We start from the raw sequence: 14900 nt of genomic DNA on the forward strand, positions 1-14900 counted from the left end.
GGGGAGGGGAAAGAGAAAATTAGCTGCAACAAACGGCCCCCGACACAATTATATTTGCACAATTACTGCCATTTCCATGGCAACATGCTGCTTTGACCTCTCTCCCGCCGTGCACTACTACTCAAGGAGACGGTGGGGGAGGAGATGGAGAAGTGCATAGGCCAGCAAAGGGTTTGCCCTCCGAGTTAAAAACAAAACCGACTTTTCAATAAAGGAGTTTTAAATCATCAAAGAAAAGTAAAAGTTGCAAAAAACATCTGTAGAAAGCAAAACTAACGTTTCGCAGAACTAACAGGGAGACACCTGTGTGTTTACGCAGAACACCCGAGTACAAAACGAGGAGCCCTGCCTTGGAACACCCTGGGTTTGATCACTGCACAGAGCAGGGCAGAATTGTAGCAAAGACACACAGGGAGCACGCTGGCAGCTCCGCATTCATCTTGCGGCAACGAGGAACTTCCTTGCCCTAAAGTTTCCAAAACAAAACTTTCGGTCTCTTCAAAATAAAAACATTCTTCCTTTCTAGGCAATTCCTGTTCCTTCTCATGCCTCCAGCTACCACTAATCGCACAACCAGCTCCCTGCCCTGAGCAGGCACGCAAACATTCAGGACACATCGTAATTACTGTATAGATCTCATTACCTGCTAGCAGAAAAATTCCCTTCAGGATCACGCCAATCAGCACAGATTTCATGGCCGACTCCTTGTGGGCATTTGTGACAGTAAAGGGAAAAAAAAAATGGGGTGGACTGAAACGGCAGAATGTGTGTCAGCGCTGCCTGATGCCAGTCAGACAGAAAGGGATTGGAGATGAAACTAGCCAATATAGAAGAGACCTGCGCTGTAGTGAGATCTAATCCAGCCGCGCTCTAAACCTCCCCAGCTGGCCTCTGTCAGTGCTGACACGAAGAATGCGTACTCACAGCGTATTCGCGCTCGGCGCGTTACAGCAATCCCTGCAGAATCCACAGCGTTAGGGCCAGCAGCAAAAAGTCAAGAGACAATCTCTTGCCCTTCCCACCTCCCATGTCAATCTGCCCAATTCCATGAATAAGGCCAAAATATGGATTTTTCTTTTTATAGCCTAAACCAAAAAGCTTGCATTGCCACCACTGTGTAATATCCAAACCACACAAATAAGGAGAGTTCCAAATGCAGAGTGCAGCCTGGGCCCTGCTGTACATTCAATACTCACTGAATCAGGGACCAGCACTTCACTTTCCCTCCTCCATGTGCCCTATTCTGTGCATCTGTGAGCGCAAGCATTCCCACTCTGCATTATTCACAATGGAAAGTCTCAAGTTTTAACTACCATGATCTGTTTCTCTGAAGTCAAACTGAATGGAAGGAAATGCCCTGCATTATGCTGATGGTACTGGTTCAAACACGGCACCACAGAATCAAAACCCTCTCTTTCCTCGTTAGTAGCCTTATAACATTAGCTGTTGCAATCTCGGTTTTTTTCTCCATGGTTCTGGTTTTGTTGTTGTTTTTAAAAAATGTGGTTACTTTCATGTTGTAAAGTTCCTGGAAGCAGAATTGTACTTTCATGTTGTAAGGAACCCAGAGAAGGCTCTTAATTCTATGAAGAAACATTATCTGTGAGCCTTTCCCCAAACTTGGAGTCTCTGTTAGTATCAGTGTCAGGTCCAAGCAAACAAAAACTCCCACATGTCAGAGTCTGGAATCTGCTTTAGCAGTATCACTTTAAGATATTAAAAGAAAGCATTCCGACAACTCTTGTAGCTATTTTACCTTCTTCATTTCACTCAATCCAAACATGCCAGTCAATTTTACAGATATTTTAAGTGGGAGGGATATGGTGAGTGTTTGTTTGGAGTCAAAACTTTTCAGATAGTCATGTCTGGGTCCTATGCATGCACAGGCCTACCCTAGCACAGATTTAAAATACTATCTATATTAGCTAGTACGACCCTTCTGTTATTATTGTTCAAGAGAAAACAAATGGGTAGCTTGTGCCCATTCAACTGCCCACTGCAACAATAAAGCATAACAGCTATAAAGACTGGAGAACACTAAATCCCTATAAAAAAATCCCGTATTTTGGTTCATACACACACGTGTATATATTTACATACACACACACAGAGTCTATTTGTATACTGCTGGCTGGAAATAGATTGTACCCAAATCCACGTAGCATAAGTCAGCACAAATTCTGATCCCCTATTAGTCACTACATCTTTTCAAATTCATTACGTGAAATATTGCTAATTAGATACTGCGATTGCTTCTTTTCCCAGGATCAGTTTAAGGATATATATAGACTAGGTCTCTCTTAGACAGAACGAGGATGGAGAAACACACAGTCATGACAATAGTACATATATATGCGCAAGATAAAATACTTAAAGACCTCTTATAAGCCAAAATGGTGGATCACTGAACATCTGTTTCAAACTACACACAACTGAGGAGTAACTGCTTAGGTTCTTTGAAACTGGAGGATTCTAAAGAAATTAAAAGGATCAGATGATTCATTTTCTAGAGGTTTTAATTCCCCGTTCTTACACACTGGCAATCATGCAAGTTACAAGATTCAGTCATGGGGTTTGAATTCAGAGAATTATTTTGTTCCTAATCATTTGTAAAACTTCTTGGAGGAGGTCAAGATAAAGAACACTAAATGTATCAGAGGGTTCTTAGCAGAAAAATGTCACAAAATGGAGAGTGAAATTTGGATAGAAATTTCCAAATTTCACACATGTTCTTTAGATAGAGATTAGCAACTTCCATTGGTAAATGAGTCCCAGAAATTTAGGAATTTCTTTCCAGAGGCTTCAGTGTCACCCATCCTAGTCTCAAGAGCTAGCCATCGAAAAAGGAAGCAGCAGCTACATGGCAGGCACATACTGCAACTGTACACAGCCGTTCACATACTGCAAGCAGTGGTTTCCTGGCCAGAAAATCCATTATTACTGAAAATAATAAACATTGCTGATAAGCATTTTATGTGAAAAATCAACACACTGAATCTAGTCCGATATCTGACATCTTGAAGTCAATTCTCCTGGTAGACACCATTAGAAGACAGCCATCTCGCCATACCTATGTGCAGAATTATTCTGTCTCTCTGGGACACTGCTCTGCCCAAGTACTTCCCTGGCCTGATTCTAAAGAAGACATTAAGCTGGGCTTCACCCATTTGGGTTAGTAAGGAAGTCAAATTTAATTCATCAGACTTGCTCCAGCACTAATAATCCTCTCAAAAGTCTTTAATCATGGTGAGCTGGCATATCTCAGGCTGTCCATAGTCAGAATATCTACGCAAAGGGCTAGTTCAAAACAGATTGTGCAGTCACAAGCATCATTGATTCTTCTCAGAGGACACTTCTGATCAAAACCCACCTGACACCTAGACACAAGCAGGATCTAGAGTGAAGTGTACACTCTTGCAGCATTCTGATCAGATGACAGTCAAAAGGTCTGATTAACTATGGAGCTATGATCCAGAAGGGAGATGCAATGTGGAATGGAAGAGAAGCGGGAGGGGGTCTCACAAAGCGTTCCCTAGCTCCCTTCAGCTATATTTACCAAAAGGGATTCTGTTGAAGGGGTAACAGTCCTCTAATCTCTTTACTATCTTAACCTTTTAGCTGCCCTTTCTGTAGAGGCCACATCTCTAAAACAAATCTGACATCAAGAAATACCTGCACAAAAAATTATCCAAAGGTGGTTAGAAGGAAGAAGCATCTCCCATTTATTTCCTGACCCATGACCCAGGAATTCAAGCCTATTTGATCTGGGCCAGCACTCGTACAGAGTAACCATTTATAGCTGGCTACAGAGACGGTATCCTGCTCCTTTAAGGACAATTGACAAAGACATTATGGCTGAACAAAGCAAAATGGTCAATAAGCACTCCAATTATTTTGAGACACATTCACAATCTCTCCCAAATTTACCACCACATCACCTTCTGATTTCTCATGAAAATAGAAGCATTCCTCAGCCATGTGCAAAACAGCTCAGAATTTTACCATGCTCACAAGGTGCCACAGCCAAGGGACGTCTGCAATTGAAATGATGGTGCTCTTCCCCTCTCATTCAGGCTGGCCAATGCCACAGCACCGTGTTTTAGGACACTGCCTTTCTAAAGACAACTTTAGCAGGAGTGGAAATATGAGTGGGAGCGCTCAAGCCATTTAAAAGTTCTTCAATGAGCCAAATTCCATTTCAGTGATTACATTCTTGCAGGTTAAAAATTGACTCCCATTCCAAATGGAGGTCCCTATCTTTTTCATGTCCCGGTCTAAACGATTGCCTAGTACATACATGAGAGAATGAAACTATTCCTATGATTAAAGAATTAATTTGGGGTTTTATTTTTTCCTAAAACCCAGACTTTTCCCAATATGCTTTTTTCCTTCGACCACAGTTGACATAATTTCCAAGACCCCGCAAGATTCATTCTCCTCACTTTATTTAGTGCACATGTAATCTTTTGATTCATACTTCTTACATCCTGTCAGGGTACATCCTCTACCAAAGCAGAAACTGATGCACTGAACAGACCCTTCAGGACCTATTATGTAGTTCCCCCAGGAATGAGGCACCGCTTTTGCAACACCTACATTTCAGAGAGAGGTGGCTCATCTCCCCGCACTGCTGTAGCCTGAGACAGCACTGAGGCAGTTAATTTGCAAAGAAAGAATTTCTCCTGACTCACACTGTTATCCCAACACTCCCCAAATTCCTCAGACTGAAGAAAAAAAAAAAAAAAAAAAAAAAATACAGAAAGAACCCCCTGCCGCCCCAAGAAAGCATTCTTCATCAGAGTAGCAAGTTCACTTTAATCAGCGGAGGCAGCTTAAACCCAAGTTCATGGCAGATCTAAGCTGCCACAGAAATGTGTTTTGAACAGAAACATTATGGGAAGCTTCACAAAGTTGTTCTGTGATCCTAATATGAAGTAATAAGCTGTTTACCCAGCATGACTGTACTGGGATTAATTGACAAAGGAGGGGAGATTAATTGCTATTATTTCCCTGTCAGCTTCACTCCTCCACACGCACTCACTGATCTCACAGACTGCTCCCAGCCTTTCACTGTGTTAATGTGTCAGAACCACCTCAGCTGAGACAAAGTCCTTTACCAAAAGCAATATCCAGAAGAGCAACCTGCTTCTAATCCCCTTCAAGTACTAATGAACCCAAATTTGATGCAACAGAATGAACTCTAGCACTCCTGTGCCCATCATCCTGTGTTTCTGTCAGCTTTTCTGCCCATGAGCATGCTAAGAATTGGAAAGGATTAAACAGATCTGCAGTTTGGCAAAGCACAATGAAAACCTGAACTCTGCGAGGGTGCTGGGGCACTGAAGGAGGAAAAGGGAACAGGGCACATACGTGAGTGGGAATTCTGACAAGTAGGATAAACTTTAAACTATCCTTTTGGACAAGATCTCAGTTCATGAGTACAGCATTGTAATTACCCACAAACGTAGCAATGAAGAGCTTAGATGAAAGCCTATTTTGAAAGACCTCACCTACAAAGGCAGATTTTTCTTGGCCTAGCCTAAATTAGGAATCCGAAGCAAATGAGATAGGCCAGAAAACCCCGCGAAGAATTCAGCCCAGTTACAGAAGGTGTTAACTAGGAGTTGATTTGAGATTCTGGGAGTGAGAATACCTGTGTAATGGCTCTTCCCAGGAAAGAGCTGGACAGAGTTACACCAACATAGCTCAACCACTATGACCACAGAAGGAAAACAGAAAACTTTCCCATGCAAAAGAGGCCTAAGACGGCTTCTGGAATGCTGCTACCTGCTGTTGCAAGAAGTTAAAAGAGATGAGGTTTTCTTCTGGCTTAAAGTTTTTCTTTTTCCCACGAGATGGCAGCCTAGTAACACTGCAGAAAGGTTACATCCACCTCAAAAATACATAAATACAAGATTGTGCTGGGGACCACCTTTCTTATAAACCACTTTTTGGTGTTAAATTGCTCAAAACATAGAGTACATGTGGAATTTAAAGATGCAGAAGACCAAGAACAAATATTTTAAACTAAGATGAGCTTTAGTATCAGCTGCGTAACTTCCCAACAGAGCTGATGTGCAATATTCACTATCCCCCAGTTTTTCAGCTAGAAAACTGAGACCTGGTAGGGTCAGGCAGGGCATTTGTGTAAGAATCCAGACTCCCCATTCCCTTGTAAACAGAGAAGGCTTAATTTGCTCACATCACAAAGACCTTTTGACCTCCTAACATAGCAGATTACTGCCTTCAACCAAAAATCACTGGCTCTTATCATCCAGGGGTGTTAGGAAATGGAGACGTTTTACGGATGTTTTATGTGCTGGTGATCCAATCCACTACAGTCAGTAGTTTGTGACAACTAGAACGTTAAACACCCCTTTTTTTATTTGAGGGCTGGTTTTGTTTACCTTCAGAGTACGTGTATCTTTAAAAAAAAAAAAAACCAAACCCCACATTTCTCCCAGTGAACTTTCACTGCAGAATACAGATCCCCTAGATATTCTGATCTTAGGCTCTTCTACACAGTTGATCTTATGTCTCAAGATACAGCCTATCAACTTACTTGACCAAAATCACATAGCTTTCCCATGGCATTTGAGCCCTGAACTGCAGACATCCCACTGCACCACTACCACACTCCCCCCAGTTCATCTCAGTCCCGCTCAGCAGCCTGGGCTACCCAGCACTGGAATCCAGTCCTGCAGCCAGGCATTAGTTAACCAGAAGGACCTGATTCCAGCCACCCCCCTTCACCAACGTTACCTGAAAAACCTGGTAGGCAATGACAAAGGAAGCCATTAATAAGGTCCACGCAGAGCCCTCCATTCTGACACGGCTGGGACTCACACTCATCAATGTTAGTAAAGCAGGTCTCGCCTTTAAAGTGAAAACACAAATAGGCACCTTAAGTGCATCATTGAAGGAAAGAATCTGAATGACAACTGCATTCATAATTTTTTGCGCTTCTTTTCTGTCATCTAAAAATGCAAAAGAATTTCTTCAGCTATAGCATGTCTCTCCAGATAATCTGGCAAATAGATACTATTACCGAAACAATTAGGGAAAACGAAGTATGGAAAGGTCAAATGATTTTCCAGTGTCATGAAAGGGAGCAGCAGCAGGATCAGAACTTCTGAACCATTTCCATCTGTGCAATAGTGGACTAAACTCTCATTTTTCTCTCAAAAAAGAATAAAAGTATTGTTGTTTAGACCCTCCTACTGGGGAATTTTCTCAGCTGTTAAATCCAGCCTTTTATACATATCTATAAACCAGGGAAAGGGTGATAGTTCAGTTGAACATCCACAGAGCTTCTAGCTCCAAGAGCAAGATATCAAGAACCCCCTTTTCTCCTGTCCACTCTGGTTATACAGTTGCTGTCATGAGGGCAGTCTCATCAAGGAAACACCTAGAAGAGTTATCTGGGACTCCAGAGAATTAGTTTCCTCTGATGAGGAGTTTCACAGATATCCTGTAGGGGCGATGCATGAGACTGACAGAGTGAAACCACCTCGGCATCTGCATAGCCAGAGGGCATTCATCAAAGCGCTTGGAAAGTGCACAGGCTGTTGCCTCACCCTTGAGACAGGCTTGCTGGACAGAGAACAACATTCAGACAGCTGTCTGCGATATATTCATACAGTATGTGAACAGAAGCACGTTCCTGGGTCATCAGGCTGCCACCCCTCTGAAGTACCAGTCTTTAAGTGATTTTTGTTGCACAGCTAACATGGCTCCCATTCCTATCTTCTCAAACCACGCAGCATCTATTAGGTGCAGACAGGATGAACCTCTACTGCATAGCTCACCTGCAAAGCCTGGCTGGCACGAACAGAGGAAACCAGCTGCTTGGCTATAGCTGAAATTACTGGGGAAGTCAGGCTGTGTCCCATAATAGGCTTGGTTGGATCGCTCAAAGCATACACCTCCGTTGTGACAGGGATCTGTCGCACACTCATCCACATCCTCTTCACAGTGCTGCCCTGTGTAACCTGCCGGGACACATCAGTGTCAACATCACGCACAACTTCACTGGAACTAGTCTCCCAAATATTGGGGCTGCCTTGAAGGTGAGATTAAGACCAGATGACACTGCAGCTCATCTAGTAGGGAGTCCCAAGGCCCTCCATTTTCTCCGCTATGGCAAATGCCAGAGCCAAATAATCAATTTGCAGGAAAGCATTAGCTCATGATAGAGAAATAAATGACAGAAAATGCAGAAAAGAGAAAGAAAATTTTATGGTTGAGAAGCAGGGTACATTTCCCAGCAATGAGGTCAGTTGGATTTTGGGATGGCCTGTAAAGGGCAGCGGTGGCAGCCTGAATGTTTCAGACAATGAAAAATCATACTAGACCATGCAGTATGATCATTAATTCTTTACTTCTTCAACACAGCAATTTAGCACATGCCCTCCATTGCAGTGTGCCTACATGCCAGCATAGCAAAATAGATTTCTAACCTACCTGGCCAGCAGGCACAGCTGTAGTTTTTTATGCCCTCCACACATGTGGCACTGTTCAGGCAGGGTTCAGAGGCACACTCCAGGATATCCAGCTCACAGTGGTGCCCCTCGAAGCCTGTGTCACTGCAGTCACAATGGTAGCTGTGGGACAGCAAAACAGAGCAATGCATAAGCTCCTACTTTGACTGCAAAGCCCATAGAATCACAGAATGGTTTGGGTTGGAAGGAACCTTACGGATCGTCTAGTTGCAACCACCCTGCCATGGGCAGGGATACCTTTCACCAGGTTGCTCAGAGCCTCATCTAACCTGGCCTCGAACACTTCCAGGGATGAGGCATTCACAACTTCTCTGGGCAACCTGTTCCAGTGCCTCACCACCCTCATAGAGAAGAACTTCCTTCTATCTAATCTAAATCTGCCCTCTTTCAGTTTAAAGCCATTACCCCATCTCCTATCACTACATGCCCTTGTAAAAAGTCCCTCTCCAGCTTTCTTGTGGGCCCCCTTTGGGTACTGGAAGGCTGCTATAAGGTCTCCCCGGAGCAGACCTTTAGATCAGTCCTGATATCTAATTGCCCAAACAACACTGATTTCTCACCTGTTAATGAGGTCATGACATGTCCCATTGTGCTGGCACGGCTGACTCACACATTCATTGATGTCCACCTCACACTGGATTCCTTCATAACCTGGTGCACAGGTACAGGTGTAGAACCCAACGTGATCATTGCACAGGGCCCCATTCTGGCAAGGGTCTGAATCACATTCATCTATTTCAGCATCACAGTTCATACCTGTGTTACAAAACAGAGAAATATCTGTGTTACAAATCCAGGAAAGTATATATCTGTGCTGCCTGGACTTCTAAGCTGGAATCACAAAATCCATGTTATCGACTCAAACCGGCTAGCATAGTGATCTGTTCTAGTTTAGCCTTAAGAATATTGGGAGCTCATGAACAGTATGTGATTCTTACAAATTAAGGACCTTTAATTTTTATTTGCAAACAAAATTACTTTGTCTAGACTTTTGGGATCCTTTGAGGGCAGGGAGGACAGGGACAGGAAGAGAAGAATCACACTGCTAGTCAGTGTTATTTAAACTTTTATATATGGTATTGCTCTTACAGTTTTAGTTATACACAGTACTCTTCACTTGTGTTGTGGTGCTATTAATCAGACCCAGTGTTCTACATCGGAGGCAGTTGCATTTTGGAAAAGTGATCTCTACCTGCTTCTTCAAAACATTGTTCCATTTGTTTAAATAATATTTGTAACTTGCTTTGAGATTCCTAGGAAAAAAGCATTAAAGCAGTGCAAAACTCTACTTACAGTGATGCTAAATACTAATTTTATTACGAAATGCTATTAAATATTAGATGTCAGCTCCAGTATTATTAGTCAAGAGTAACAGCAAGTCATGCATTTTTGGTCCAAACTCTCAACTTCCCCTGACAGAATAAGACCTCTCGAGTGACTTCTATGCAACTGTCTTCCATACTACCTATATTCCACCTCTTTGAGTTGTCTGTGGCCTGGCATCACCTCTAAACCTTAGTCATTACAGTGGCACCTGCCAATCCATCTAATCTCCCTTTCTTGGCAAAGGCTCACCACATAGTGGACACGGCCACCCTAATCCTGACGGAATGTGGGCCCCCTAATCTGCTCATTCAAACCCGTCAATACCCACGCAAAACTTCCTTCACCCGAATTCCAGCTGCAAGCACCAGGAAACAGCCTGGCCCTGCTAGCCAGTGGTGCTAGAACCTCTGGATGAAGCACTAGATCATAAGGCAAAGCCTCATATTTGACATCAGAATAACTGGGAGCACAACAAGCTCCTCCAGCTGCCTGAGTCATTTTATCGCTTCCTTGGCAGGGGAATCCCACAATCCTGAATTGAGGCTTCAGCATAAAGATAAAAAAGAAACTGATTTGCAAAGACAGAATTATGCTTGATACTCAAAATCAGTAGTAACCTTAAGGCCTACACAGAAATTCTGATTTTTCTCCTTCATCTCTGTTCATTTTTATCAGAGAGTAAGTCAGCATCAGTAACTGCATTCCTGATGTTGTAACTTCTCCTCATTCCACTGGTAATCAGTGGCATTCCTTCACAGCAACCTAACTCTTTAAACACTTCAGTCTGTGACAACGAGGAAGGCTGAGAAAGTTCATGTGCTAGGTGGTACCAGGCAGACATGGGCGCAGTACAATTGCATTCCACTCCGATAAGCAGGGCAGGAGAAAGGACAACCAACCCCCCACTGCCTCCCTCACAGATAACTCACAGGTGTAGATTACTCTCTGAGTCACCATTAGCACAGATGCACAAAAAGAAGAATCTTATGTCCCATACCAAAAAACATTCGCTGGGCGTGAAAGAATTGGAGAAGAAATTGCCAACTAAAAGCCACTTTATTCCAAAAAGACTACTTCCCTCAGAAATCCTGCAGGACAGGACAAAGAACTACCAGCCAGGTAGGCAGAGATAAGTTATACCTGGAAACACTAAGTATACATTTCCTGATAATAAATCTCTTTTTTTATGTATCTCCCTTAATTCCATACTGAGAGCTAATCGCATCTACTTTGTATGTAGTACTCAAGTGTCAGACAGTCCACCCACTTCCACTCTGAGATCCACGTCTCTCAACATCCACACCACCCATGGAAATCAAAGCCTCAGCTATTGCCTGGAAGCCACAACAAGCCCTACACCATTATTCACACACAGTACCAAACACTCCAGAAATACGAGTTGTGCAACAGAGATTTAGCCTCATAGCTGTACCATGACAGCTTCTCAGGACAGCTACTAACACTGCAAGACACAGCAGAAGGCAAATTGTGGAACTACATGAACAGCAAGACGCAACCCAACGACCTGACTAGTACATGAGCACGAAAGGTACCTGTGTAGCCGGGGACGCAGTTGCACAGGTAGTGATCCATCTCGTTCAGGCAGGTGCCGTTGTTCTTGCAGGGCCGGGAGGCGCACTCGTTGATATCTATTTCGCAGTTGTAGCCTTGGAACCCAGGCACGCAGAAACAGCTGTACTCATTCCCCTTGTCCCGGCAGATGGCTCCGTTCTGGCAGGGGTTGGAGGCGCACTCATCAATGTTGTCTCTGCAGTCGGCCCCGGTGAAGCCAGGCTGGCAGATGCAGGTATAGTCCCCAGGACCCTCAACACATGTCCCGTTATTTAGGCAGGGGTGGCTAGAGCACACAGAGCTTTCTGTTTGGCAGCCTTCTCCGTTCAGTCCTGTTTGGCATTTACAGGTGTATCCGTTTACACTATCTACACATTCAAAACGAGGATCTTTACAAGGGTTGCTCTCACACTCATTAATGTTACAATCAATACCTGTCAAGTCAGGCATACAGATGCATTCATATTCCAGGAGTCCTCGAGTCCCATTGCAAATCCTATGGGCAGGACACCCATGTTTAATGCATGCATCATAAAGCAGTTCACAGTTTATGCCCATGTAGGCTACAGGCTCCACAGGGCAGGTGCACTGGTAACCCACTTCCAAATCCTTACAGCTCCCACCATTTTCACATGGGGATGAGGAACAGCTGCTATAATTTTCAGAGTATGAAGTCCCTGTTGAGAAAAGAGACTTTTTGTTAGCCAGCATTTGTAGCCCTAAAGAAAGTTCTTCCGCCGATCACCACGTACAACTCAGATTGCCATCCTAAATTCCACATTGCAAGGGGCTGTTCTAGCCATTAGCTCAGGATACTGGAGAATCAAACATTTACTACAAAGAAGACAATACAACATGCCTTCATATGAGGGCAATCAGAAATTTCTTGCTAAGTCGGGTGACTAGATGCCTGTTCTTCAGGAGGCACTCACAAACCAACCATTTTACTTGTTCTTATTCACCCCTGAGTCACTCAGACCAGTGAAATGTATCCCCTTATACCCATTTACAAGATGAATTTTGTGTAAAATTCAATGACCGTTTTGCTGGTAGAGCACAAGACTTGTGCTTTGAAATTCGGAGGCAGAGGGTATGTTTTAAGATATTGGCTGTGGCTCTTAATGTCCCAGCTGCTCCTTCTGGGGATATGATTTTTTCTCAGCTAATCCACTAGTGATTTGAAGATGCTGCCTTCAACAGCCCAACCCAAACTCCAAGCTGGCACGCTTCACACAGTCTCTGATTACACAGAGCAGATTTAATTCATATAAATTAGATTATACAGGATACATGATATAAAAAAAATTGTTCAATTTAGATATTTGTCAATGGAGCAGAGTGGAAGAATAAGAGGAATCCTCATTCCTTTTCCAAAAGAAATTTCAAATTCACTTTGTGACACAATCTGGTCAAAGGGCAGAACAGCCCAGGGGACAGGAGACAGTTGCCTTGATATTAGAATTAGGATATATGCCCTGGACTCAATGACACAATCATTCACTTTCTGAAGGAAAAAAACCCAAAAAACGGTATAAAGGGACAAAGTCAATGCAGACAGAGAACTTCTCCCTTCACAAAGGCAGCAGTCATGAGCCCTCATCCCACTGTGGCTTTCTGATATCAGAGGTTTTTGTTCGGCTCCATTCCAGGATACATAAGAAGAGAAGCTGTGGGGTAGAGATACCCCAGACTGGTTCCTGCTTAAGTGCCATGAAACATCCAAACTTGGAAGTAACTCTGCAAACAACTATATAGCAGATGTTTTGAAAATGTCTATGAAAAATGGCCACAAAGCAGAGCTAAAGCTCATGAAATAGCAAATGGTATCTGAGAAATGGCTCCTGCTTCTGGTGAGACAATCCTGCCTTCGCCTAGCATTGAAAGCCAAGCAACCCCTAGCATTTAACCTTGGGTTTAGATGCCATTGTGTAAGCAGCTCTTTGCCCTTTCTGCTGCCTTCTGTATGCAACTGTGGGCCAGCCAGTGACAGGGAACTCCAAAGAACCGCAGGTGGAGAGTGACCAGTTACTCTGACGCTACCCACAGCTCACCACCCTTGGCCCTTGCTGCATTACTGCTAGTTGAGAAATGTTGCTTTAACGTGCCATGCTCCATGCTAAGGATTTGCCAGGATCACACACCACAGCATCACTTCTTAGCTGACCTTACACATTCTCTCATTCATGCCATCATTATCGCAGCCCATTTTTGGTCATGTTGGCCTTGCTCTGGTGCACCTTCTACACACCCAGTAGTTAATCTGTGTCAGTGGTTTTCTATCAACTCACTGCCCCATCAGCTCCCCAGTCTCTTTGTAGCGGAAGGTGGAGGCATCCGACTTCAGGTCCTGAAAGGGATTTATAGGAGACTTTGGTTTACAAAAGCCTGCCCCTGCCCTGACCTCCCCCAAATTCCTCCCTCCAAAAGACTGTAGTGTTTCTAAGTCTTGTTTAAGAGGCAGTGTTGATGGGGGAGGGAGGGTGCTCAGGGATTTAGACAGCCCTTTCTCTTCCCAGCATCATCTCTATGGCCCACCCCTCCCTTCCTCTCCCATGTGATGCTGGGGAGAGTTGCTGAGCATTGCACTGTCCAGCAATCTCATTATTCTGCCATCAACCCTTTTATTCTCAGATTTCCAGTCAGGCAGAAAACAAGGATGACGGAATCTGCCTGGAATCTCTGCAGCAATTAGAGTGGGAGCCCAGGAAACTATTCGCAAAAGAGCTTTACTAGGCGGGAGATATGAGCCTTTGTATGTTTAATGAGTAACCAGTCCCAGCTGCACTTTCCACAGGCCAGGAGCACAGCCTGATAAAAAAAAAAAGAGACCAAGTCCATTGCATGTTCAGAATGACTTCTCCAATTTGCAGCAGACTCCATCTGCAAAGAAATTCACATTTCAACAGAATCACCAAGCACTGCTAGTGTAGGCAGGCTGAAGTTATTTCAAAGGCTACACGCATAGTTTTCTGCTTCCATGATAAGTAGACAGTCTAAATGCTTCTTGCAAATAGAGATAAACATCAAATCCCTTTGCTATTTCCTGTCTTTTCCAAAGTTCTTGCACAACAGACATACCTTTTTCTACCTTCTCTGCTTTGGTTCATCATGTAACTTGATGCTCAATAATCTGTGTCAGTCATTAATGCCTGCCCATTACAAAAAGATTTGGTGACAAACATATGGCCCCATAGTCACACATAAACTTGTAGACACAACAGGGCTGATCTACAGACAGATACCAAGTCAAGCAAACACAAAGCTTTGCTAAAAAGTCAAAAGGCCCTCTTGGCTTACCGAGGAACAGCGGTATAGCAACAGAGAGAACTCCAGTCTCCTCTAAACTCGCTGTGATCATGAACTAGTTACGCGTACTCATCATCTGTGGTGAATAACTAGCTGTGTCCAGGACTGCATAGAGAAAAGCTGAACTCTTGCATTGTTGCTGTACTAGTTTTAGCTAGTTTCTATAACCAAATATTACCTTAGTTATGTCTAAAA

The 14900-nt window shown here is 43.6% G+C and overlaps 1 protein-coding gene across 2 annotated transcripts in view; it reads right to left on the reverse strand.

Moving 5' to 3' along the window:
- Nucleotides 1-14900, reverse strand: part of CRB2 (crumbs cell polarity complex component 2) — a 44362-nt gene that overhangs the window by 18599 nt on the left and 10863 nt on the right. For both annotated transcript variants that reach the window (XM_035888611.1, XM_035888610.1), the window contains exons 2-6: nucleotides 11381-12076; nucleotides 9062-9257; nucleotides 8464-8603; nucleotides 7809-7991; nucleotides 6763-6876 (exon numbers count right to left, since the gene is read on the reverse strand). In XM_035888611.1, coding sequence (XP_035744504.1) covers nucleotides 6763-6876; nucleotides 7809-7991; nucleotides 8464-8603; nucleotides 9062-9257; nucleotides 11381-12076 — 1329 coding nt within the window. The remainder of the gene's footprint in view (nucleotides 1-6762; nucleotides 6877-7808; nucleotides 7992-8463; nucleotides 8604-9061; nucleotides 9258-11380; nucleotides 12077-14900) is intronic.

This window comes from Egretta garzetta, unplaced genomic scaffold (genome assembly GCF_000687185.1).
Source record: "Egretta garzetta isolate BGI_Z169 unplaced genomic scaffold, ASM68718v1 scaffold211, whole genome shotgun sequence".
Lineage (NCBI taxonomy): Eukaryota > Metazoa > Chordata > Aves > Pelecaniformes > Ardeidae > Egretta > Egretta garzetta.